The sequence below is a fragment of the Lynx canadensis genome, chromosome B4 (assembly GCF_007474595.2).
Source record: "Lynx canadensis isolate LIC74 chromosome B4, mLynCan4.pri.v2, whole genome shotgun sequence".
NCBI lineage: Eukaryota > Metazoa > Chordata > Mammalia > Carnivora > Felidae > Lynx > Lynx canadensis.
In genome coordinates, this window is record NC_044309.1 from 70244752 (window position 1) to 70268805 (window position 24054).

Genomic DNA, 24054 nt, shown 5'->3' on the forward strand with positions numbered 1-24054 from the left:
AAAGAGCCAGTGGAGAGAGAAAGGAAAAAGGAGGAGACAGAAAAATCTGTGGGAAGAGGTTCTGGAGAATTCACAGTGAGAAGAAATCAAGAGCAGAGGTTGGGGGACTGGCCTTCATCATGAGCAGGGAAACCATTGCTCTTTAAGGAGTGGGGGAAAATGAATAAAATACATGTAGAGAATGCTTCATCTTTTTTTTTTTTAAATTTTTTTTTTTTCAACGTTTATTTATTTTTGGGGGGGACAGAGAGAGACAAAGCATGAACAGGGGAGGGGCAGAGAGAGAGGGAGACACAGAATCGGAAACAGGCTCCAGGCTCTGAGCCATCAGCCCAGAGCCTGATGCGGGGCTCGAACTCACGGACCGCGAGATCGTGACCTGGCTGAAGTCGGACGCTTAACCGACTGCGCCACCCAGGCGCCCCGAGAATGCTTCATCTTAAATGATAAGCAAGAACAGGAAATTATTATACAGTACATATTAATATTTGCAAGTAATTTAAGGTAGAATCAAAAGCAAGCTTTGTGACAAGAGATTCTCAAATGTTTTAAATCACATTCACATAAAACTCCTTTTTTCCCTCATGTATGTTTCTTTTTCTTTCTTTCTTCTTTCTTTCTTTCTTTCTTTCTTTCTTTCTTTCTTTCTTTCTTTTTCTTCTTTCTTTCTTTCTTTCTTTCTTTCTTAATGAATTGGGGAGTGGGTTGGGGGATATGAGAAGATGGGAAAGATGGGGCAGAAGAGAGGCAAAGAGAATAAAAATAAGCAATTCTCAGAAAAAGAAACCTAATGGAAAAGTGTATGTAAAAGAATCCTCATCCAATCTAGTAATGAGATAAATATAAATATTCAAACAGTGAAATACTATGCTATATCCCAGCAGATTAGATTTAAAAAAATTCATTGGGGGCACCTGGGTGGCTCCCTTGGTTAAGTGTCGGACTTCGGCTCAGGTCATGATCTCACGGTTTGTGACTTCGAGCCCCGCGAAGGGCTCTGTGCTGTCAGTTCAGAACCTGGACCTGCTTCAGATTCTTTGTCTCCCTCTGTCTCTGCCCCTCCCCCACTCACGCTGTGTCCCTGTCTCTCAAAACATGAATAAACGTTAAAGAAAATTTAAAAAAAAATTCATTTGTCATTCCTCAGTGATACTCTAAATGGATACTCAATAGATACTCTAAATGGATACTCAAAATACAAACTCAATGGATACTCTAAAATTTTTACACCTGGCCAGTGGTAATTTAAATTGATTTAACTGCTTTGGATAGTACTTTGACAATTTCCAGGAAGGCTGAAGATGGATGGGTAAAATGTATTCTTGTTTACAAGGACCTGCTCCCTCCCCCTGGGAGAGAATTCTAGGCCCTCACCCATTTGCCTGTGCCTGGCAATCTTGCCCCATGGGGAGAATATATTTCCCTGTCCCAGAGACTAGGATTTGGGTCATATGATTTAATTTGGCCAATTGAATGTGAATAGACATGGATATCCCTTGTATAAGCAGAAGCTTTTAAAGGCATTGTAAGTTTTTGTCACTTCCTGCCCATATTCCCTCTGCCACGAGAAGGGTATACACAGGATAGGAGCCCTTTCCATCCCAACTGCAACAATTAAAATAAAAATTCTTGGAATTTCTGGAGTGGTTTTAGGGTTATAGACTTTTGGTGGAGGACTCATTTTTTTGCATGTAAGGAAAACAAAAACAAAATGCTAATGTATCACACAGATATGTTTATTATTTAAATGTTTGTAAGATTTTAATTATGAATGAAAACATTTCTAGAAAATGTTACACATTTTGTATTAATGATTGTAACTGGTTTAAGGCACATAGTGCAAAATACTTCATTTCTGATACAGAGATCCCTAAATGTTTATCTAACCACACTGGCACAAATAGCCTTAGTACCTTATATGGTACAATATATGTTTGGGAAAAAAGTGTTTGGGGAAAAAATAAATAATAATAAATGTTTGGGGGAAAAAAACCTTTGTGGGTAAAACTAGTATACTAACTATTTCCTGGCAAAAATCTATTAGTAGATTCATTTTTTGGTTTACAGAGAAGTTGCCATAGGAAAATACTATTTGTCTATGATTCTTTTAAAATCACATTATTATATAGTACACAAATTATTCACCTGAAAAAAATCTCTAAATACCTGAGAATTTACCCATGAATAGTTAATTTTTGTATACTATCTTTTATGTTTTGGCTTTGAAAACCTCAGATATAAAATAACTTGAACATCTCTAATAAAAATTTTGCATATGTAAACATAATTTTGTTTACCAAAATGGGATTTCCAAAATTTCAATTATTCTCATTTCTCTATTTAATTAATAAAATACGGTATATAGTTTTTGAGAAACTAGATCTTTCAGAGTAAATATATACATATATAAGAGTTATTGAGACAGAATATAAACATTATAAAAACAACATATTGCTTTTGTATGTACAATCAAATTAGAGGTAGGTGTTTTAAGTAAAATTCTACTATATCATATCTTCTGTGTTATACCCACAAATTTTCATATCTGTATTTAACCCAAGCATACATTTTTAATATAAAAGTATACTGCATTTCCAGGATAATTTTTTTTATTTGAAGCACCATAACCCACAATTAAAAATTAAAGGAAATATAAAACAAGGTATCTAAGCTGTATCAGTAGAAAGTATAATGGCTATGTACTTTTGATGTGACTATGGATTTGCTATTCACCTGACAGATTTAATAATGTTTATAGTTGTTTTAAATAAATTCATTTTCCTAATTTTTACTTGCTCCATTTTAACAAGTAGAATAAACATTTCATTGTACAATTCAGTACTGAGTAGATTTATATGTACGATTATAGGTATAATATAACTGTAATCCATTCCAAGGTGTTTGTTAACAGCAACATTACCTTGGTATAATTCATTCAAATATCTGTATATTCTACCATAAATTATTGTGTCCTTTTAAAAAGATCCCGATTAGAATCATATACATGTTAAGCTTATTTGGAAGGCTTTGGAAAAATTAAGCAGTGATTTGATTCCCTGATGAGCACCCTGGGAAAAAAAAAAGAAAGAAAGAAAAGGAAAAGAAAAGGCACAGACATTTTGGATGTGGAAATCTCAGGAAGGGAAGAGTAAAGAAACGAGCACCGGTTATTCTCAGATATTCCAGAGAATATCTCCTCATACTTCCCATTTCTGAATGTTCATATTACTTGAATTGGGAGACCAGTAGTCATGTGAGGAATACACTTTCCACAGAACCCTCCACATCTCCCGTAGACTTTGGTTCCATCCTGAAAATAGGAAGAGGCAGAAATATAGGATAACCATACATGAGCTGGTATCTGTGCACACAGGCAGAAAGAGCAAATGCTTTGAATCATGGGGCTGAAATCATTTAGCCAAAGTTTCCTATAACAATTACATTTGAGGTCAAAGATCATACCGTTTCAGGCTTAGTTGAAATTTGTGGTCATGGGAACTGGATAATCTGAGATTCATATTAGCTACTTGATTATAATCCACACTAAAATTTAGACAATTCATCTCAAACTACATATTTTTTATCGAGGTGTCTATTTGCTTCAGCGAGCTTGTTAAAAACTCTCCCAATTTGCTGTCTGATATTTACATGATTTTACATAAGCTTCTCATAGGCTAAATAAAAAATATATTATACGAATTTGACCTTAACTGACAAGTCCTATTCTCCCCCATTAACCTTAAACATCTCACAGAAGTATTACAAACACAGTTTGAAGAAAAGTATAGAAAGGGAGAAGGTGATAAAATGGATAAAACTGGACTAAAAGCAGTAATTATAATTAGAAAAGGACTAAGAAGGGAGATTCCTCTCTTTTTTTCTTTTTTTTTTTTTTCCACCTATTTTAAGAAAAGGAGAACCATTCACTGACAAACAGGTAGACAGAGGCTGGTGAGAGGTATTGATGCATGTTCTCTCTAGACTGCTTTCCATCTTTGACCAAAAGCCAAAAGACTGAAGACATTTTAATAGGATGAGGCAAAAAATAGTTTGAGCTCCTATATGAGTATCTGGAGAAAATAAAGTTTTTGTTTGTTTTGTTTTGTTTTGTTTTTCATGTTAAAAGGGAGGGCAGAGAAGGAAACTTTGAGTTCCTAGAACATTTTGGGGTAAAGAGTGTTTTGAGATCAGGGGTTTTTAAGTTGTCTTTTCTTTCAGAAGCTTTTTAACTGTCAAGAATGTAAGTAAGCAGAGAAGAAGGGAATGGCGGTAAAAATTCCCATTCATATACATACATTCTTATCCCCAGATTGTTTAAGTAAAAAGCTAATCTGGATAAAATGTCCTGGCAAGTAAAAAGAGGTTTGCATTTCATGCGTAAGTGTGGGTTCCACCCATCTCAGCTTCACACCAGGACTCAGGTTTCAGGAAATGCTTTCATATGCAACATTTTTGATCAAGGTCAAAATTCTCAGTCGATTAAATAATTAAGCTTTACAATGGAACTTCAAAAGAAGCAAAAGGAATGACTGTACTAAATAGTCACACCTACTGGTGGTCTCTTTACAATACCAAAAAGATATCTAAAAGCTGGATAAATAAGGTGAAATATTTCATTGAGCTCTTTGCACTGAGACCTGCTCAGAATATACTTCAAGTAATTCATTTATTCCCATACTTTCTACCAAACGGGATTAGACCTAAATATGCCAAATCAAAATTTAAAAATAGCCATTTGTTCTAAAAGCCTACTTCTGACCCAAATGGCAGAAATGATAAAAATTTAAATTCTTTAGGTGTTCATTAAAACTCAGTTGCATAGTCTTCAGAAATAGAATGTCTTAGTGTCTATGAATATTAGAAAATTGAGTTTCACTTACAAATAATATTGATACAAGTAGGAGTATAACAAAAGTAACTTCTATCAAAAGAAAGAAAAACCCTAAAATCGAATGGGCAGGGGCTGTCGATGGTGCTGACTTATGAGTAACACAGGTGAAAACACTTACAGATCCTGATTTACTGTAGATAGAGTCCTGCTATCTGAGACATGGTAACCGGAAGTAACAGGAACCATCTCATAAAGGGTATGTGCCAGGGCAGTGTATGAGCAAATTAAATGTGTTCTACATGTAATACGTGTGCTACAGTAAAAGCCAAGTATGATGTTATCTAGATAAAGGCAGAGGAAAATATGCATACACCCATAAAAATAGTCCTAATTCTTAGAGAAACTATAAAGAACAGATGTTAAACGACAAATGGCTTTAACACCACCCCCATCACTGAATCAAAGCACTGAGGTAAATAAACCAAAAATATACTCCTCACTTTGAAATACTAAAACTACCACATCTTTAATAATTAAAGTATAGCTAACAGCACTACCTCTTTTTGAAGTACTGGCATATCAAGTCAGCAGCCCCAAACAAGCCAGATAAAATCTCTATGCCCTGGCATTTGATATTTCAGGTTCAAGGATCTGTAGCCTACACATGGATTTATATGCATGTAAAAACACATGTACATTAATAACAATGAACCCAGTTTCATTATTTCATAGATTAATATTATGCCCCATTATATGTAACATGCCTCATATATGCAATAACTCATTAGTCATTTACTTTATAACTCTAAAGTAGAGGTCCTTTAATTCCAGTTCACAGCACAGTATTTCAGACAGGCATTTTGGTCCAGCAGGACTTACTTGTGATCTGTGGATGATGACAGAGGCATAATTCCCCTGAGCAAGCCACTTTGCTGTGCTGGATATCCTCATTCCAGTTCCTGCCAAGTTAATGCTGAACTGTCCCTAGATTGTAAACAAAACAAAATAGGTGGAATTAATAAAATATTTAAGAATGCTCCTGGAGGCACCTCGGTGTCTCAGTTGGTTAGGCATTGGACTCTTGGTTTCAGCTCAGGTCATAATCTCACAGTTCTGAGTTCGAGCTTGGCGACAGGCTCCGTGCTGACAGTGGAGCCTGCTTAGGATTCTCTCTCTCTCCCTCTCTTTCTCTATCTCTGTCTCAAAATCAATAAATAGACATTTAATAATATTATTAAAAGAAAAAAAGAATGCTCGGGACACCTGGGTGGCTCAGTTGGTTAAGCATCTGACTTTGGCTCGGGTAATGATCTCGCAGTCCAAGTCCGTGAGTTCGAGCCCCTTGTCGGGCTCTGGGCTGACAGCTCACTTGGAGACTGGAGCCTGCTTCAGATTCTGTGTCTCCCTCTCTTTCTGCCCCTCCTCCGCCTGCATTCTGTCTGTCTCTCTCTCTTAAAAATAAACATTAAAAAAAAAGAATGCTCTTGGATAAAAACACCTCAATTTGAATTACATAAGAAACACTTCAAATTATTTTTCAAGGGTCTTTCTTTAAAAAATGAAATAATATTGATATAATTTTACTCTAAAGGAAGTGAACCAGCTAAAGCCTTTTAAACATTGATTACAAACAAATCTCAATATGAGACATCTGAATCAATACCATATAATGTTATTTGTGCAAAAGTAATTCTGTCCAACCCTAGGACTCCACGGCTTGACAGCTAGAGCTTGTGTCCCTGTAGCAATAGGCAAGTCCTAAGAGATGGGGTGTTCACAGGGACTAATGCCAGACTTTCACATTTCTCCAATTTCTTTTTTTTTTAATTTTTTTTAATGTTTATTTATTTTTGAGAGAGAGAGAGAGAGAGAGAGAGAGAGAATGAGCAGGAAAGGGGCAGAGAGAGAGAGAGAGAGAAAGAGACACAGAATCCGAAGTAGGATCCAGGCTCCTAGCTGTCAGCATAGAGCCCTACACAGGGCTCAAACCACAATCCACGAGATCATGACCTGAGCCGAAGTCGGACGCTTATCCAACTGAGTCACCCAGGTACACCTCTTCAATTTCTATTCTTGACCTCTTCTTACTAACTTCTCTGATGAATTACACCTGTTTAATGTATTTTCTGGACTCTCCTGTTAATGTGACTTTCTCTGTTGCCATAAAAATGTTACTTCTTAACCCCCCACACAAAACTAGTCAGTGTAATATTATTGTCCCAGCTATTACATCCCTTTTTAAAGTGCCCTGAAGCGTATGATGCCACAGGATTTACACACATGGTCTGTGAGCCCCCTAGTGGCATTATGATCTAATTCTTTTCAAGACACAAGAACCATTTTCATGTCAAAATATTTCAGACTATCTTTGCTAAATATTAAACCTTAAATATCTGTTAATTGAGAAAATGTGTGACAAAACTGGATAAAATTTGGGCACATTTATGTCTTGCAGTACACAATTACACATTCAAAAGTAGAATTAATGCTAATTAAGCTTATTGCCAACGTTCCATGTACACATAGATTTAGAGTGATCTTCTTAGATTACATCACTATATCCCATAGCCTAAGATGCATGAATCTTGAGCAAGACTGTGATAAAATATTAGGAGTTACATTATGTGATTGAAAATATTATCTTGTCATGAAGGCAAAGATGAAATAGATTTCAAATATAACTATAATGTGAATTATTACTATTGCTAAAACAATTATATATCAATTTAGTTTATTGCTAAGAAGTCTAAGCTATTTCTTAATTAAAATCAAATAGAAATTCAAATACATTTATGATATAATTTTGATATATACAGAATTTCCCTGAAAGAGAACTAATGTTTAGATAAATTCCATAGAAAATATATCACATATATCATTTGGTTATAAATTTAGAATATGACCTATATGTTTCATTCCTGTATTCTCAGAGCCCAGAATATGGCTTAGTGTTTTTGAATGGATAAATTAAGTGCAACATTACAAATATTAAATTTTAGCATTACATACACATGAATACACAAATACACATATAAACTTTTCATATGCCATGATAATGAATGACATTAATACTAGACACATTGGTATTTTATATTGGCAAATACTAGACACATTTGGTATTTTATATTAGTAAATAACTAATTCTCAGTCAACCTGCTACAAGTTTTGCATTGAATATCTCCATCTCACATTAACTCATAAGTAGGCTTCTCACCAAACAAAACTCCTTAAAAATAGACGTATATTCTGCGATGTAGGTTTCCTGTGACAAGCCACTTACTGAGCGCCCCAGCAGGCCATTCGGTGTTTTCACAGCCTAACATTCTACACTTTCCTTAATTCTTTACCCTCCTGCTCAAGGTTGCTTGGAAGCATTCAATGAAAGGAAAAAAAATGACTGACCACTGACAGACTTAGGTGGTCATTGACACAATCAGTTGGTCTAGAAATATCTATTGCTCCATTTCTCCAGACTAATTTTCATGAGCTTTATTTATGTCCTTAGTAGATAAAAACTTCCAGTTTTAAGATAAATTTTGGGAATATAATGGGCAGCATGGTGATTCCAGTTAACAACACTGTACTATGTATTTGAAAGTTGCTAAGGGGCGCCTGGGTGGCGCAGTCGGTTAAGCGTCCGACTTCAGCCAGGTCACGATCACGCGGTCCGTGAGTTCGAGCCCCGCGTCAGGCTCTGGGCTGATGGCTCGGAGCCTGGAGCCTGTTTCCGATTCTGTGTCTCCCTCTCTCTGTGGCCCTCCCCCGTTCATGCTCTGTCTCTCTCTGTCCCAAAAATAAAAATAAAAAACGTTGAAAAAAAAAAAAAAAAAAAGAAAGTTGCTAAGAGAGTAGATCTGAAAAGTTCTCATTCAAAGAAAATTTTGTAACTATGTGAGGTGATAGATGTTAATTAAACTTACTGTGGTGATCATTTTGCAATATATACATAACCAAATCATTATCTTGCACACCTTACACTAATGCAATATTCTATGACAATTATATTTTACTAAACAGGGGGAAAAATAAAATAGCATATGTATATAAATAAATGCAATGCATTGTAGAGAATTACAGGTGTATAAAAAAAGGTACTGGTACATTCCTATGGGACTTCAGAAGGAATAAATGATTGGATAAATTAATTATTTTAGTTACATATTTTTATTTAAGATTAAAATGTATACCTCCTTAAACCTAACCTTTAACTTAAAAAATTAGTTCAATGTAGCTGCTAAAAATTTGTGTTTTAAAAGTAGTATGAGGTTTACCTCTTCTTCTACTCTCAACCTTTTTTAGAAGAGGTGGCCATAAGATGTAAAATTCTAATAGCAAAGTCACAAGTGGAAGGTGATTCAAATATCCAATAATTCAACAAATTGGAATGTCTTGAGTAATTAATTGACTGCATCAAAGGAAAAAGTAGTTGTGGATATAAGAGAAGAGCTATAGAGGTAGACATAAGTTTTAATGTTCTACTTCTCTTATTGACTGGTTGGTTCATGTGGTCTTATTACATCATTATAGTTTGATAATTCTAAAATGTGTTGAACATATTTTATCATGAAGGGATCTATAATCTGAGGCAACTGCAATAAAAATTCCATGGAGAATTTTTGTAGCTCTAGAGAACTGATTCTAAAATTTATATGAAAAGACAAAATAGTTAAATTAATTTTTAAAAAGAATAAACTTGAAGAACCCACACTACCTTATTTTAACACTTATTATAAAGCTATCATAACCAAGGCACTGCTGTGTTGGAGAGATAGGTAGATCAATGGAACAGAATAGAGTTCAGAAATAGACCCACAAGTGGACCAAAAATAGGTCCACTTGATTTTTAACAAAGCTGTTAAGGTAATTAAGTAGAGAAAATATTGTTTTTTCAACAAATGGTGTTTGGACAAGTGGATGTCTACATGCAAAATCCATTAGATTTTACACAATATTAATTCAAAATCAACCACAGGTCTAAGGGTAAAACTATAAAACTATACAAATTTTTGAAGGAAACATGGGAGAAAATCTTTGTCACTTGGAGTTAGTCAAGGAGTTCTTCAATATGAAACTAAATGCACAACCCATATAGGATAAAAGTAATAAATTTGATTTCATTAAAATTTAAAAATTTTGCTGTGTGAAAGACACTTGAAAGAAAAGCTATGGCTCAGATCAGGAAAAAATATTTGCAAATATCTTATGTAACAAGAGACTTGTATCCAGAATGTGTAAAGAACTCTCAAAATTAAACAGTAGGAAATGAACAATCCAATTTTTAAAATGGGTAGAAGACTTGAAAAAACACTTCACCAAAGTGGATATGCAGATGACCAATAAGGACATGAAAGGTATTTAACATATTTAACTGAGAATCAAATGCAAATTAAAACCACAATGAGATTCCACAGAACATGATGGGGCAGAAAACAAAACTTGACAATACTAAGTGCTGACAGGGAAGCAAAGCGACTAGAACTTTAATCTTGGCTAGTGGGAATACAAAATAGTACAGCTACTCTTTAAAACAGTTTGGTAGTTTTTTATAAGGTAAACATACACATTCCCTATGACCTTACAATCCCATTAATCAGGTAATTATCCCAGAAAAATGAAAATGTATGTTCACACATACACCTGCACACAAATGTGCATATCAGCTCTATTCATAATCTCCCCAAACTATAAGCAACCCATTCTTCCGGATGAGTGGACAAACCATAGGACCACTGTACAACTTGTATATGATAGAATAATTCACAGCAATACAAAAGGAACAAATTACTGACACATGCAACAACACAGATGAATCACAAAGGCATTATGTTGAGTGAAGAGAGCCAATCTTAAAACGTTATATACTGTATTTTCCATTTATATGACATTTGTATGACATTCCAGCAAAGGCAAAACAATGGCAACAGAGAACAGTTCAGTGTTTACCAGAAGTTAGGTCCAAAGATTTGGAATTGCCCTATATGTTGATTATACTGATGGTAATGTGAATCTGTACATATGTTAAAACTGTATACTAAAAAAAAAAAAGGTAATTTTTCTCTATAACTTTTTTAAATGTGAATGGGTATAAAATTTATTTAAAGAATAAATTTTCCAAAAGGCTTGCAAAATAAACCCAACAATCTGTTGTATGTAAGAGACATACTTAAAATAAAGTGATCCATAAAAGCTAAAATTAAAAGGATGGGCAAAAAAATACCAGGAATCTGAACATAAGAAAAGAAGAAGGGTAATAATACTAAGGGACAAAGTAGAATTCAAGTCTTAAATCAGGAAAACATGACAAATAAATACTAAAAACCATAATCTACAATGAAGAAATAACCCATGAATATTATGAATTGAGTAACACAGTGACTTTTATAAAATAAAACTATAGGAGATACAAGTAGACATAGATGATAGATAGATAGATAGATAGATAGATAGATAGATACCCCCAATAGGAAATTTTAATATACCACTTTTAGTAACAAGACAGATCAAGCAGGCAAAAATAAGGAGAGGGATAATCTAAACAATATAATCAAAAAGGTAGATCTTTGGATGCGTATCAAACTCTGTATCCTAATGGTAAAAAATACATGTTTGAAATATTTAATGACTGGTTCTGAATTCTCAAAATAGATGTTGGCCATGATCTACTTGCATTAGCTGAATGTAGTTCTTTCTCTTGCTCTTGTGTCATCAATATTAATTATAAAACAGCTAAAGAGATAAACATTAGGTTTTATCGTCCAATTTTTGTGGCTGTTTGAAAAGTATCAAAGGTTTTCCTTTACTTCACTTTTGATGTATGTATTCTAAAGTCACATCACACTCCTTAACTTCATCTTATATTGCAATGTGGCAAAGTTTATTTTCCCTAAAGAGTGCCATATGTATCCATTCTCTTTTTAGAATTCATGTCCCAGAGTGCCCTGTCATATGCAAACACAGAGGATGTGGTTTTGATGAATCCCAAACAAAATAAGTTCTTTCTGTGACATCAAACATCTGGAGAGTATTCATGCAAATGTTGTATAACTTAACACAGAATCTGGTTTATATATTTGACGGAACACCTCTAAGAATACTGGACAGTTTGTATTTTTGGTAACATAAACCTCAGCCGGTTGAATTGTAGAGAATGAATATAGATAGGTAAATTTCCTATTCACAGCACATACCTATCTATGCTCGCTAACATCTAATTTGGGAAATAAAACCTGGCATTCCAGAAATGCCTGGAGAACTACACGAGGGAGGCATCTCACCTTGATGAGTAGAGAGGAATATTTTATTACGGTACTGGTTCTGCCTCTGACTTTCTCAAGGACCTTGGACAGGTTATTAACATGGAATGTCTGCTTCTCCTAACTATGAAATGGGATTGCCCAATTTACAACTACATAACTTTCTCAAGATATTAGAGAAAGGGTTAGAAATTATCGTATCATTTAAAAACCTAACTGTGCTAACGCCTCTTATTCAGATATTAAGCTCAACAAGAAATATTCTGTTTATTGGGGTGTCGTGGCTCATGAGTTCTAGCCCACATCGAGCTCTGTGCTGACAGCTCAGAGCCTGGAGCCTGCTTTGGATTCTGTGTCTCCCTCTCTCCGCCCCTCCCCCACTCATGCTGTTTCTCTCTCTCTCACTCTCTCTCTCTCTCTCTCTCAAAAATAAACATTAAAAAAAAAGAAATACTCTTTATAATAATTAGCTTTCTGTTAGATATTTCCCATTAGGAAAGTTAAGTGAGATGAAAGTGTGTTTAATGATTATTGATTTATTTTGAGAGAGAGAGAGAGTGTGTGTGTGTGATCATGAGAGGGGGAGGGGCAGAGAGAGAGGGAGAAATAGAATCCCAAGCATGTAAGATCTCACAAACCATGAGATCATGACCTAGGCCGAAATCAAGAGTTGGACACTTAACTGAATAAGCCACCTAGGCACTCTGAGATAAAAATTTTGATTCCACTTGACAGTTACATGATTTAATTGCCTATCAGCTCTCTTGTGAATTTAGTTTTTATTTCATCAACCCTGACCTTGCCCAATTTAACATGTAATAAAAAAGACTGGATTCCCAGAACTTGGCAACCTTTCCAAAGTAATGGCATCTGTGAGACCTTGTATCAGACTCTCCACATCTCTACGTGGCATTCTCAATTTGCTTCTTTCTAATAACATTAAGTATTTGACAAGATGATATAGCTTATAAGGAGGATGGGTTGTTGGACAAAGTTCATCAGTCTTGACATGGGTTGATCATTTGAGAATGAATAATCTCTATTTAATCTTTATTTAATAATCTCTAGTTAAAGGGAAGTGTTACTAAAAAATCCGTAGGAGTTTGGGCACTTGGTGGCTCAGTCGGTTGAGCCTCTGACTTCAGCTCAAGTCATGATCTCATGGTTTGTGGTTTCAAGCCCCACATCAGGCTTTAGATCCTCTGTTCCCCTCCCTCTCTGCCTGTCCCCTGCTCTCTCTCTCTCTCTCTTAAAAATAAACAAACATTAAAAAAAAACTTTAAAAAAATAAATAAAAAATAAATTAAAAAAATCCATATGGATTAAAAAAATTGTTGAGAATGCTAAAATGTTTAGATTACACATCCTTGACTTTAGAACAGGTGTCTGAAGACTTTAGAACACAGTGTCAGGCTTCATAAGGGGGAGTTCATCAAGGTAAGGACTGTCCTGGGAAAAGAACTGAATAGAAGATGTGGGTCAGAGAGTCACATTCTGGGAAGTAGACCAATTATGTGATGGACCGATATGAATGAAGGAGAAAAGGAGAAGAATGGACATGCATGGAGCTAGCCAGCTTCAAAGATTGAATGAGAATATGAGCCCTCTCTGCCAAGTTATCTACCTTTAAAATATGACCAAGAGAGGAAGTGCTTCTGGAATGGCAACTTGAGGAGCCCTGTGGCCTCACTCTTCAACAAAACAACCATAACTCATAAAAATTATGAAATACAACAACCATTTAAGGTCTCTAGAAATTATCCTAAGGTTATACAACAAATGGAAAAATATTTATTCACAAAAAATCTACTATATCTGGGTAAGAAGAGGGAATGTCTATGACATTTGAACCATGACCTGCCCTTTACTCTTACCTCAGCAAGATGACAGTTTTAGTCTTGATAGGAACACAAGGCTCCATTTCTCCAGCATTCCGTTAAGGTTAAGTTTTCTCCCTGGGAGGGGAAAACTGTCAACAATTCTCATTTCATGCAGTTCTGTGCCACAGAAGCTCTATTACAGGTAAGAATAGCTAAGCTCCCATCCGCCACTCAGTCCCTACTCATAAAACAGAAGATCTACCCCAGGCATGATTGGCCAAGAACACAAGGCTCCAATCATCCCCATTCAAAATCACTGGTAGGGCAGAGGTTCTATGCTGAGAAGGGCAAGCCAAGAAGAGCAGGGGTTACTGCTATGACTCAGGATCCTGCTTATTAAAAAGTAGGATTGTTACTCTGAGAAGTTGGCCCTATCCTTAGATCCACAGAACTAGTGCAAAGTTTTTTCCTTAGGATAGAGTCATGATGTTAAGGTTGGAGTGTTCCATAGCTTTTTCTAAGGAGTATGAGCTTATTTGAGAAAGAAATAGGAGAATTTCAAGACTAAAGATGCAACTGAAAACAAGATTTTAATGACACACGCTAAAAAGGGAGTGGTGATAGCTCAGTGAGAGCAACAAGGAAAATGGTAGATCAAATTGAAGTTTAACAGAGAGAACCAAGGAAAGAGACAGTTAAGAAGGGCTCCTCTTGAGGTCTGACTTGACCTATAATACTACCTTGGCCAGAGGGCTTGAATTTAGTTGGATTAGTCCATGGAGTAATTTACTCCTCCAAGATGTTATTGAAAGAATATAGCAATCATCTAGCAATTAATGGAGTCTAAGAGCTGAATGTGATATCAATAGATTCAGACCAGTTTAAAAACGTAATGGATATTTGTATCCTTTGGATAAATTCCTAGTAGTGCAATTGCTGGGTCATAGGTTAGTTCTTTTTTTAATTTTTTGAAGAACCTCCATACTGTTTTCCAGACTGGCTGCACCAGTTTGCATTCCCACCAATAGTGCAAAAGTGTTCCCCTTTCTCCGCATCCGTGCCAACATCTGTTGTTTCTGGAGCTGTTAATTTAGCCATTCTGACAGGTGTGAAGAGACTCTTAAATACAGAGAACAAAGTGGGGGTTTTGGGAGGGAGTAAGTAGGAGGAGAATGGGTTAAATGGGTGATAGGCATTAAGGAGGGCACTTCTGCGATGAGTCACTGGGTTCTACTCTTGAAGCCAAGGCTACACTGTATGCTAACTAACTCGAATTTAAATTTTAAAAAAGTTAATGCGCAAACTAGGAATAAAAATAAAAACTTGGGGCACCTGGGTGGCTCAGTTGGTTAAGCGTCTGACTTCAGCTCAGGTCATGATCTCACTGTCCGTGAGTTCGAGCCCTGCGTTGGGTTCTGTGTTGACAGCTCGGAGCCTGGAGCCTGCTTCAGATTCTGTGTTTCAGTCTCTCTGCTCCTCCCCTGCTCACACTCTGTCTCTCTCAAAAATAAATAAATGTTTAAAAAAAATTAAAAAAAAACTTCATGGAGAGTTGGGAAAGAGACAAAGAGATCTCAGCTAAAAACACTATCATTCCAGGAAGATTAGAGTGACTGTACATGTCCAAGGCTGTGCCATCCAAGGAGTGACATCAAAGACTGCACACTACAGAGAAAATAGATGTCACCAAAATAGTCCAGCCAAGGAGCTAAGCAAACAAACAAGCAAGCAAACAAGTCCTAGAGGAGAGGGGAGAGGAGATTTAGTGTCCATAGTTACTAAAATACATTCCCTAAAATGCTTGGTTTTCAAGAAAAAACTGAGATATGCAAAGAAATTGGAAAGGATGACTCATTCAGGGGGAAAAGGCAATAGAAACTGCCTTTGACAGGTTTCACATGTCTGGCTGAGCAGATAAAGACTTCAAAGCCGCTCTTATAAATATGTTCAAAGAACTAAAGAAAACCATGTTTTAAAGAAAGGTATGATAATAATGTCTCATCATATAGAGAATATCAATACAGAGACAGAAGTTACATTTAGATAAAGAGCAAAAGGACAATTCTGGAGTTAAAATGTACAATAACAAAAGAAATCACTATAGGGGCTCAAACAGTAGATTGAAGCAGGTAGAAAAAAGAATTAGCAAACTTGGGCAGGTATCAATAGTGATTACATAATCTGAAGAACAGAGAGAAAAAAAGCATTAAGAAAAATGAACAGAGCCTCAGAGAAACAAAGGGATACACCATTAAGTACACCAACATATGCATAATGCAAGTACCAGAAGGAAGGGAGAGATACAGGAGCAGAGAATATATTTGAATAAATAATGTCTGAAATTTCCATATTTGGTGAAACACATTAATCTATACATCCAAGAAACTCAATAGATTTCAAGTTTGGTAGATACACAGAGATCCACATCCAAATATGTGACAGTAAAGATGAAAGTCAAAGACAAAGAGAAAATCTGAAAGCATCAAGAGATAAATAACCACATACATAAGAACCCCAATAAGATACATAGCTGACCTCCATGTTTTTATCTATAAGCTAGAAGACAGTCGGGTGACATATTTAAAGTGCTGAAAAATAAAAAGTGTAAGTTGAGAATTTTATAACAAGCAAATCAATCTTTCAAGAACGAAAGCCAAATGAAAACTTTCAAGATAAATAAAACAGAGAGGATTTGTCACTAGTAGACCTGTTTTATAAGACATGCTAAAGGAAGTTCGTCAAGCTGAAATCAAGTAACACCAGACATTAATACAAAACAACCAAAGAGTACTGATAAAGGTAACTGTCTAGGTAATTATAAAAGACATTATGATTGCATCTTTCTTTTCCTTTCTTCCCTTAACTTATTTTTAAACAATTTTATAAACCAATAAGTATATGATTATATTATTGACCTATAATATATAGAAATGTAATATATTTGATAATAATAGCAAAAACGAGGCAGGTGGAAGCAAAGCTCTTTGAGAGTAAGGAAATAACACCAGCCAATAAATCAAATCCACAGGAAGAAAAGAAGAAAACTAGAAATGCTAAATAAAAAGGTTCACATAAAAAGCTCTATGAATATGTAATTCCTCTCATTACTTCTCTCATATTCTCTAAAAATCATAAAATTATAGAAAGTTATTATGAAAACATAATGTGGATTTTTACATATGTAGGTCATGTAACAAATATAACACCAAAAGTGGGAAGAGGAAATAGAGCATATAAAGGAGTAATTTCCTATATTTCACTCAAAATTAGGTAGTGTAAATCTGAAGTCGATTCTGATAAGTTAAGATGTATATTGTAACCCCTTAAGCAGCAAGTAAGAAAACAATTCAAAAAATATAATGAAAAAGTTATTAAGGAAATTAAACATTACACTCAAAAACATTCAATTAAAAAAAGAAAGTGGTAAAGGAATAGAGGAAAAAAACAACTTCAGACATACAGAAAACAAAAAGTAAAATGGTACATCAATATCATCAAACAACTCAATTCAAAGGCAGAGATCCAATAAAGTGCTCTCTATAGAAGACACTCTTAAGATCCAAAGATATAAATAGGTTGAAAGTAAATGGGACAAAATTATATATCATGTACTATCTATGAGCTGAGCAGCCATTCTAATGTCAGATAAATTAGACCTTTAAAACAAACAAAAAAATGCTGCTTCAGATAAAGAACATTTTATAATGACAAAAGTGTCAATATATCAGGAAATTATGACAATTATAATCATGATCATATATAAAAACCCCATGGTAAATGAATAAAATACCAAGTAAATGAAATAAGACTAAAGTGAGAAATAGACAATTCAACAATAATAGTTGCAAAATTTCAGTGACTAGAACAGCTAGGCAGAAGATAAACAAGGGAATGGAAAAGTTGAACAATACTTCAAACCAACAAGGCCTGACAAACATGTATAGAATATTTCACCAACAACAGAATACACATTCTTTCCAACCACATATTGAACATTTTCCAGAATAGCCATATGTTATACCATAAAACAAGACTTAGTGCATTTAAGAGAATGAAGAATACAAAGTGTATTTTCCAATCACAATGGAAAGAACTCAGTAACAGAGGTAAATTTGGAAAACTCACAAATATGTGGGACTCAAACACTACATTTTTTTTAGAGAGAGAGAGAGCACAAACAGTAGAGGGAGAGACAGAATCTTAAGCAGTCTCCATGACCAGCATGGAGCCCAATGTGGGGCTCAATTTCATGACCCTGAGATGACAATCTGACCACGAAATCAAGAGTCAGACACTTAACCGACTGAGCCACCCAGGAGTCCCTCAAACTACACTCTTAAAGAACCAATAAGTCAAACAAGACCTCACAGGTGATAATGGAAAATACTTTAAGATGAATGGAAATAAATACACCACACACCAAAACTCAGAGGATGCAGCAAAATAAGTGAAATTTAAAGTTGTAAATGCCTATATCAAAAGAGAAAAAAGATATATCAATAACCTAACCTTCCACCTTAAGACTCTGGAAAAAGAACAAATTAAATAAAGCAAACAGAAATAAAGAAATAGTAAAGAACAGACTAAAATTTGCTGAAATAAATAAAAAAGAGAAAATCAACAAAATCAGGTGTTGGTCTCTTTGTTCCTAGAAACATATAACCTACCAACACTAAAGCAAGAAGAAATAGAATATTTGAACAAACCAATTACCAGAAATAAAATGGAACCAATAACCAAAAAACTCCCAAAACCAAAAATTCAGGACCAGCTGCTTCACAGGTGAATTCTACCAAATATTCAAAGAATTAAACTTCTCAAACTATTCCTAAAAATACAAGAGGAAGGAAAACTTCCAAGTTCATTCTATAATGCTAGTATCAGCCTGATACCAAAAAGACACCACAAAAAAGGAGAACTATAGGCCAATATCTTTCATGAACATAGATGCAAAAATATTCAACAAAATACTAGCAAACAGAATCCAACAATACATTTAAAAAATCATTCACCGGGATCATGTGGGATTTATTCCTGGGATGCAATTGTGGTTCAATATTCAAAAAAACAATCAACATGATACATCATATCAACAAAGAAAGGATAAAAACCATATGATTATTTCAATAGATGCAGAAAAAGCATTTGACAAAGTACAATATCCATTCATAATAATAAAAAAAATCTGCAAAGTAAGTCTAAAGGGAACACACTTCAACATAATAAAGCCCTCATGTGAAAAATACATAGCCAACATTATATTCAATAGTGAAAAACTGAGAGCTTTTCCCCAAACACCAGGAACATGACAAGGATGTCCACTCTTGCTACTTTTATTCAACATAGTACTGGATGTCCTAGTCATAGCAATCAGACAACAAAAAGAAATAACAGGCATCCAAATTGGTAAGGAAGAAGTAAAACTCTCACTATTTGCAGATGACATAAGACTCCACCAAAATACTACTAGAACTGATAAATGAGTTCAGTAAAGTCACAGGATACAAAATCAATGTATAGAAACCTGTTACATTCTTATATACTAATAATGAAGTAGCAAAAAGTGAAATTAAGAAAATGATCCCAATTGCATTTGCACCAAAAACAATAAAATATCTAGGAACAAAGAAGTAAAAGACCTCTACTCTGAAAACCAGAAAACACTGGAAGAAGAAGAAAACACTGGAAGAAGTTGAAGACAACACCAAAAAATGGAAAGATTCCATGCTCACGGGTTTGGAGAACAGATATTGTTAAAATGTCTACACTCCCCAAAGCAATCTACAGATTTAATGAAATCCCTATCGAAATGCTACCAGCATTTTTCACAAATATAGAAAAAATAATTCTAAAATTTGTTGAATAGCCAAAGTAATCTTAAAAAGGAGAAACAAAACTAGAGGTATTACAATTCCAGATTTCAAGTTATATTACTGGTACTGACACAAAAATAGGTCCATAGATCAGTGGAATAGAAGAGAAAACCCAGAAATAAACCCAAGATTATATGTTCAATTAATCTTTGACAGAGGAGGAATGAATAAGCAATGGGAAAAAGAATGTGTCTTCAACAAATGGTTCAGGGAAAACTGGACAGCTACATGCAAAAGAAGGAAATTGGACCATTTTCTTGCACTATACCAAAAATAAATTCAAAATGGATTAAGGACCTAAATGTGAGGCCTGAAACCATAAAAACCCTTTAAGAGTTCATCGGCAGTAGTTTCTCTCACATTGACTGTAGCAACATTTTTCTAGATGTGTCTCCTGAGGCAAGAAAACAAAAGCAAAAATAAACTATTGGTATGACATCAAAATACAAAGTTTCTGCATAGCAAAGGAAACAATCAACAAAACTAAAAGGCTACTGAATGGGAGAAGGTATTTGTAAATGACGTATCTAACAACGGGTTAGTATCCAAAAAACTTATACAACTCAACACCAAACAAACAAACAAAAAAAACCAATAGCAAATAGCAAAAGGCATGAAAAAACATTTCTCCAAAGAAGACATACAGATGACCGACAGACACATGAAAAGATGGTCATCATCCCTCATAATCAAGAAAATGCAAATAAAAACCACAATGACATATCACCTCATACTTAACAGAATGGCTAAAATCAACAACACAAGAAACAACAGGCATTGGCAAGGTTGTGGAGAAAAAGAGAGTACAGTTGGTAAAAAGGCAAACTGGTACAGCCACTGTGGAAAACAGTATAGAGGTTCCTCAAAAAAGTTAAAAATAGAACTACCCTATGATATAGTAATCACACTACTGAGTATTTATCCCTAAATACAAAAACACTAATTCAAAAGATTCCATGCATCTCTATGTTTCTTGCAGCAGAATTTACAATAGCCAAATTATGGAAGCAGCCCAAGAGGTGAAATATATAATGGAATATTACACAGCCATAAAAAGAATGAAATCTTTTTATTTGCAACAACATGGGTGGATCCAGAGAGTATAATGCTCATTGAAATAGGTCAGAATGACAAATGCCATATGATTTCACTCATATGTGGAATTTAACAAAACAAATGAGCAAAGAAAAAAAGAGAGAGAGAGACAAATGAAGAAACAGACTCTTAACTTTAGAGAACAAACTGACGATTACCAGAGGAGAGGTGGGTAGGGGAATGATCAGATGAAATAGGTGATGGGGATTAAGAGTACATTTATCATGATGAGCACTAACTAACGCATAGAATTACTGAATCACTATACTGTACACCTGAAACATAATACTGTACGTTAACTATTAAATGTTAACTGGAATTAGAATTGTTAGAAAATGAAAAATAAGAATTAATTATGTACAATCTCTCCCAAAAAAGTAGAAGTGGAGGGAATACTTCCCAATTCATTTTACAAGGCCAATATTTCCCTGATATCAAAACTGGATAAGGACCTCACAAGAAAAGAAAATGATTAGGCCAATATGCCTTATGAAAATAGATGAAAAATTCCCAACAAAGCAAATCAAATCTAGCAACATATAAAAAAAATATATACACCAAGGCCAAATGGGATTTCTCAGGAACATTCCCAGGAATGTTGTTTCAACATACAATAGTTAACCAGTGTGATATACCATATCACCACAATAATGGACAAGAGATACAGGATTGCCTCAATACACGCAGAAGTATTTCAAAAACAAACACTCTTTCATTATAAAACCACTTAAATTAGGAATAGAAGGGCACTTCCTCAACTTGATCCAAGGGATCTGTAACACATCCACAGCTAACACACTTCATGATGGACTCAATGCTTTTCTCCTAAAATCAGGAACAAGACAAGTATGTCCACTCTCATCACTTTCATTTAATACTGCTCTGGAAGTTTTAGGCAGGGTGATGAGGCAAAATAAGAAATAAATGGCATCCAGATTGCCAAGGAAGAAGTGAAACTATCTTTATTTCTAGATGGCATTGCTGTGTATATAGAAAATTCCAAAGAATCCAAGAAAATAATTATTATAACTAAAAAATGAATTCAGCAGGGTTGCAGGATACAAGACTAATTTCTAAAAACCATAGGCAAAAATTCGTGATTTGTTTGGGCCCCAGATCTTGGGGGTCTTTTTACTGGACAACTCTCCCTTGTCAAAAGCCTTCTTTAGCTTGAGCTGGAATCTTCTGCCCTATAACACACACTGACCTCACCCCTCTTTCATGGAGCTCTTTAAATATTTAAAGATAGTTACCATAGCTTCCCATTCTTTTCCTAGCTTCCTTTATTTTCCTTATGTGACATAATGTAAACTCTCTTTTTTTCCCCTGGTTGTTGCCTCCTACACTCCTAGACAGATTAAAAACTTCCCTTTTCCAGACAGAGATTTAAAATCTTTTGGTGTTGATATTGTGTTTGGGTACTTTATGATTATACTGGGTGGTTTAGAAATTACTCCATAATCTATGTGAGTCATATTGAACTTGTGGTGGTTGAATAAAACACCTCGGTCTTTTTCATATGATATCACTATGTTCTATTTGCATTTCTGTACCTAAAATTTAGAAATTTATTTTTTCTTATTCATTTGAGTCCATAGTTCTAGTGCCTTTTGATCTCCTTTAAGTGTCCTTTTATAATATAGAAAACGCCTTCTCTTTTTAACATAAGTATACCTTCTCTGTCAGATGGTTAGAATAGTGAATGGGAAATTCCAAGACGAGAGGGCTATGGCAAACCATTAGCCACTTCTCTTGAAAATATCAATATTATAATTATTACCTCTTGTGCATGATTTTTGAATTAGTTATGAATCCGCCTAACAATGCTACATTAATCTAGCTTACATTTCTCCATCTTATCATAACACTGTTCACATAGACTCTATAAAATCTCTTGTTAAGGGGTGCCTGGGTGGCTTAGTCAGTTGAGTGCCTGACTCTTGATTTCAGCTCAGGTCATGATTCCAGGGTCTTGGGATTGCCGCAACAGGCCCTGTGCTTAGAGTGGAGCCTGCTTAAGATTCTCTCCCTCTATCTCTCTTTCTCTCTCTCTCTCCTTCTCCCCTCTCTATTCCTTTCTCCCCCGTTTTTTTATTAAAATAAAAAAAATTCTAAAAATGGGATAGTAAATTTCTTCTAGAAAGCATACTTTACACTGGAAATCACAGAGATGGCATAAAGGGTATGTGAAGAGAACTCTGGATATAAAAAAAATAAAATAAGAATAAAGTCATGGAAATATACTATTTCACAAATAATAAAAAGTTACTCTGGGTCTGGTACACACCCAGACAGCTAATATAGCCAATGTTAGCAGCAGTATAAGAAAGTCACAAGCTTGTGATCCAGTTTTTTACTTTGTTATATACATACGTTCATTTCCACAGACTGGGTAGAAAGATTAAAAATGAAAATGCATCATGGAAGGAGAAATAGGCTCTGAATAATTTGAAAATCCTCGCTATTACACCTCTTAAGCAAACTTAAAATTGGCAAAGGTATTTTTCCTCCGAAATTTATCTATAACCTTTGAAATAAAATTCATATAGGAAATTCATATTTTCTATTTACTTATGTTTCTTGCAATATTATGGTCAAGAAAATTAAGAGAAAGAGTATCCTTTTTTTTTTTTACAGTGAGGGAAAAATAAACAAACATGACATACCTGTGGACATCTGGCAGCACTATAGCAATCTCCAGCTGTGGCAAATGGCACTGCTTTTCCAAATATTGTCTGGGCAAAAAGAAGGTCTGTGGCTAAAAAATAAATGAACCTTTTTAGTATTGAGGCATTGTATACTTTCCAGTCTTCACTGCAAAGCATACAGTCTTTATATTACATTCTTAAATATATTTATATAATTAATTCAAAGTTTTAAGCAAATATGCTACAAATTATACTACATAACATATATCAGGTTTTCAATAAATAATTTTTATTTTATTTTAGTAATTTATTTTTTAATTTAATTTAATTTTTTTATTTACATCCAAGTTAGTTGGCATATAGTGCAACGATGATTTCAGGAGTAGATTCCTTAATGCTCCTTACCCATTTAGCCCATCCCCCCTCCCACAACCCCTCCACTAACCCTCTGTTCTCCATTTTTATGAGTCTCTTATGTATTGTCCCCCTCCCTGTTTTTATGTTGTTTTTGCTTCCCTTTCCTTGTGTTCATCT

The 24054-nt window shown here is 34.7% G+C and overlaps 1 protein-coding gene across 1 annotated transcript in view; it reads right to left on the reverse strand.

Annotated features, from left to right (window-relative positions):
- Positions 1-2628: 2628 nt before the first annotated feature.
- The window catches only part of ADAMTS20 (ADAM metallopeptidase with thrombospondin type 1 motif 20), a 177954-nt gene continuing 156528 nt past the window's right edge, over positions 2629-24054 (reverse strand). Inside the window, exons 37-39 of the mRNA XM_030322578.1 lie at positions 23539-23630; positions 5711-5815; positions 2629-3310 (exon numbers count right to left, since the gene is read on the reverse strand). Of these exons, the coding sequence (XP_030178438.1) occupies positions 3221-3310; positions 5711-5815; positions 23539-23630 (287 nt within the window). The 3' untranslated portion in view covers positions 2629-3220. The remainder of the gene's footprint in view (positions 3311-5710; positions 5816-23538; positions 23631-24054) is intronic.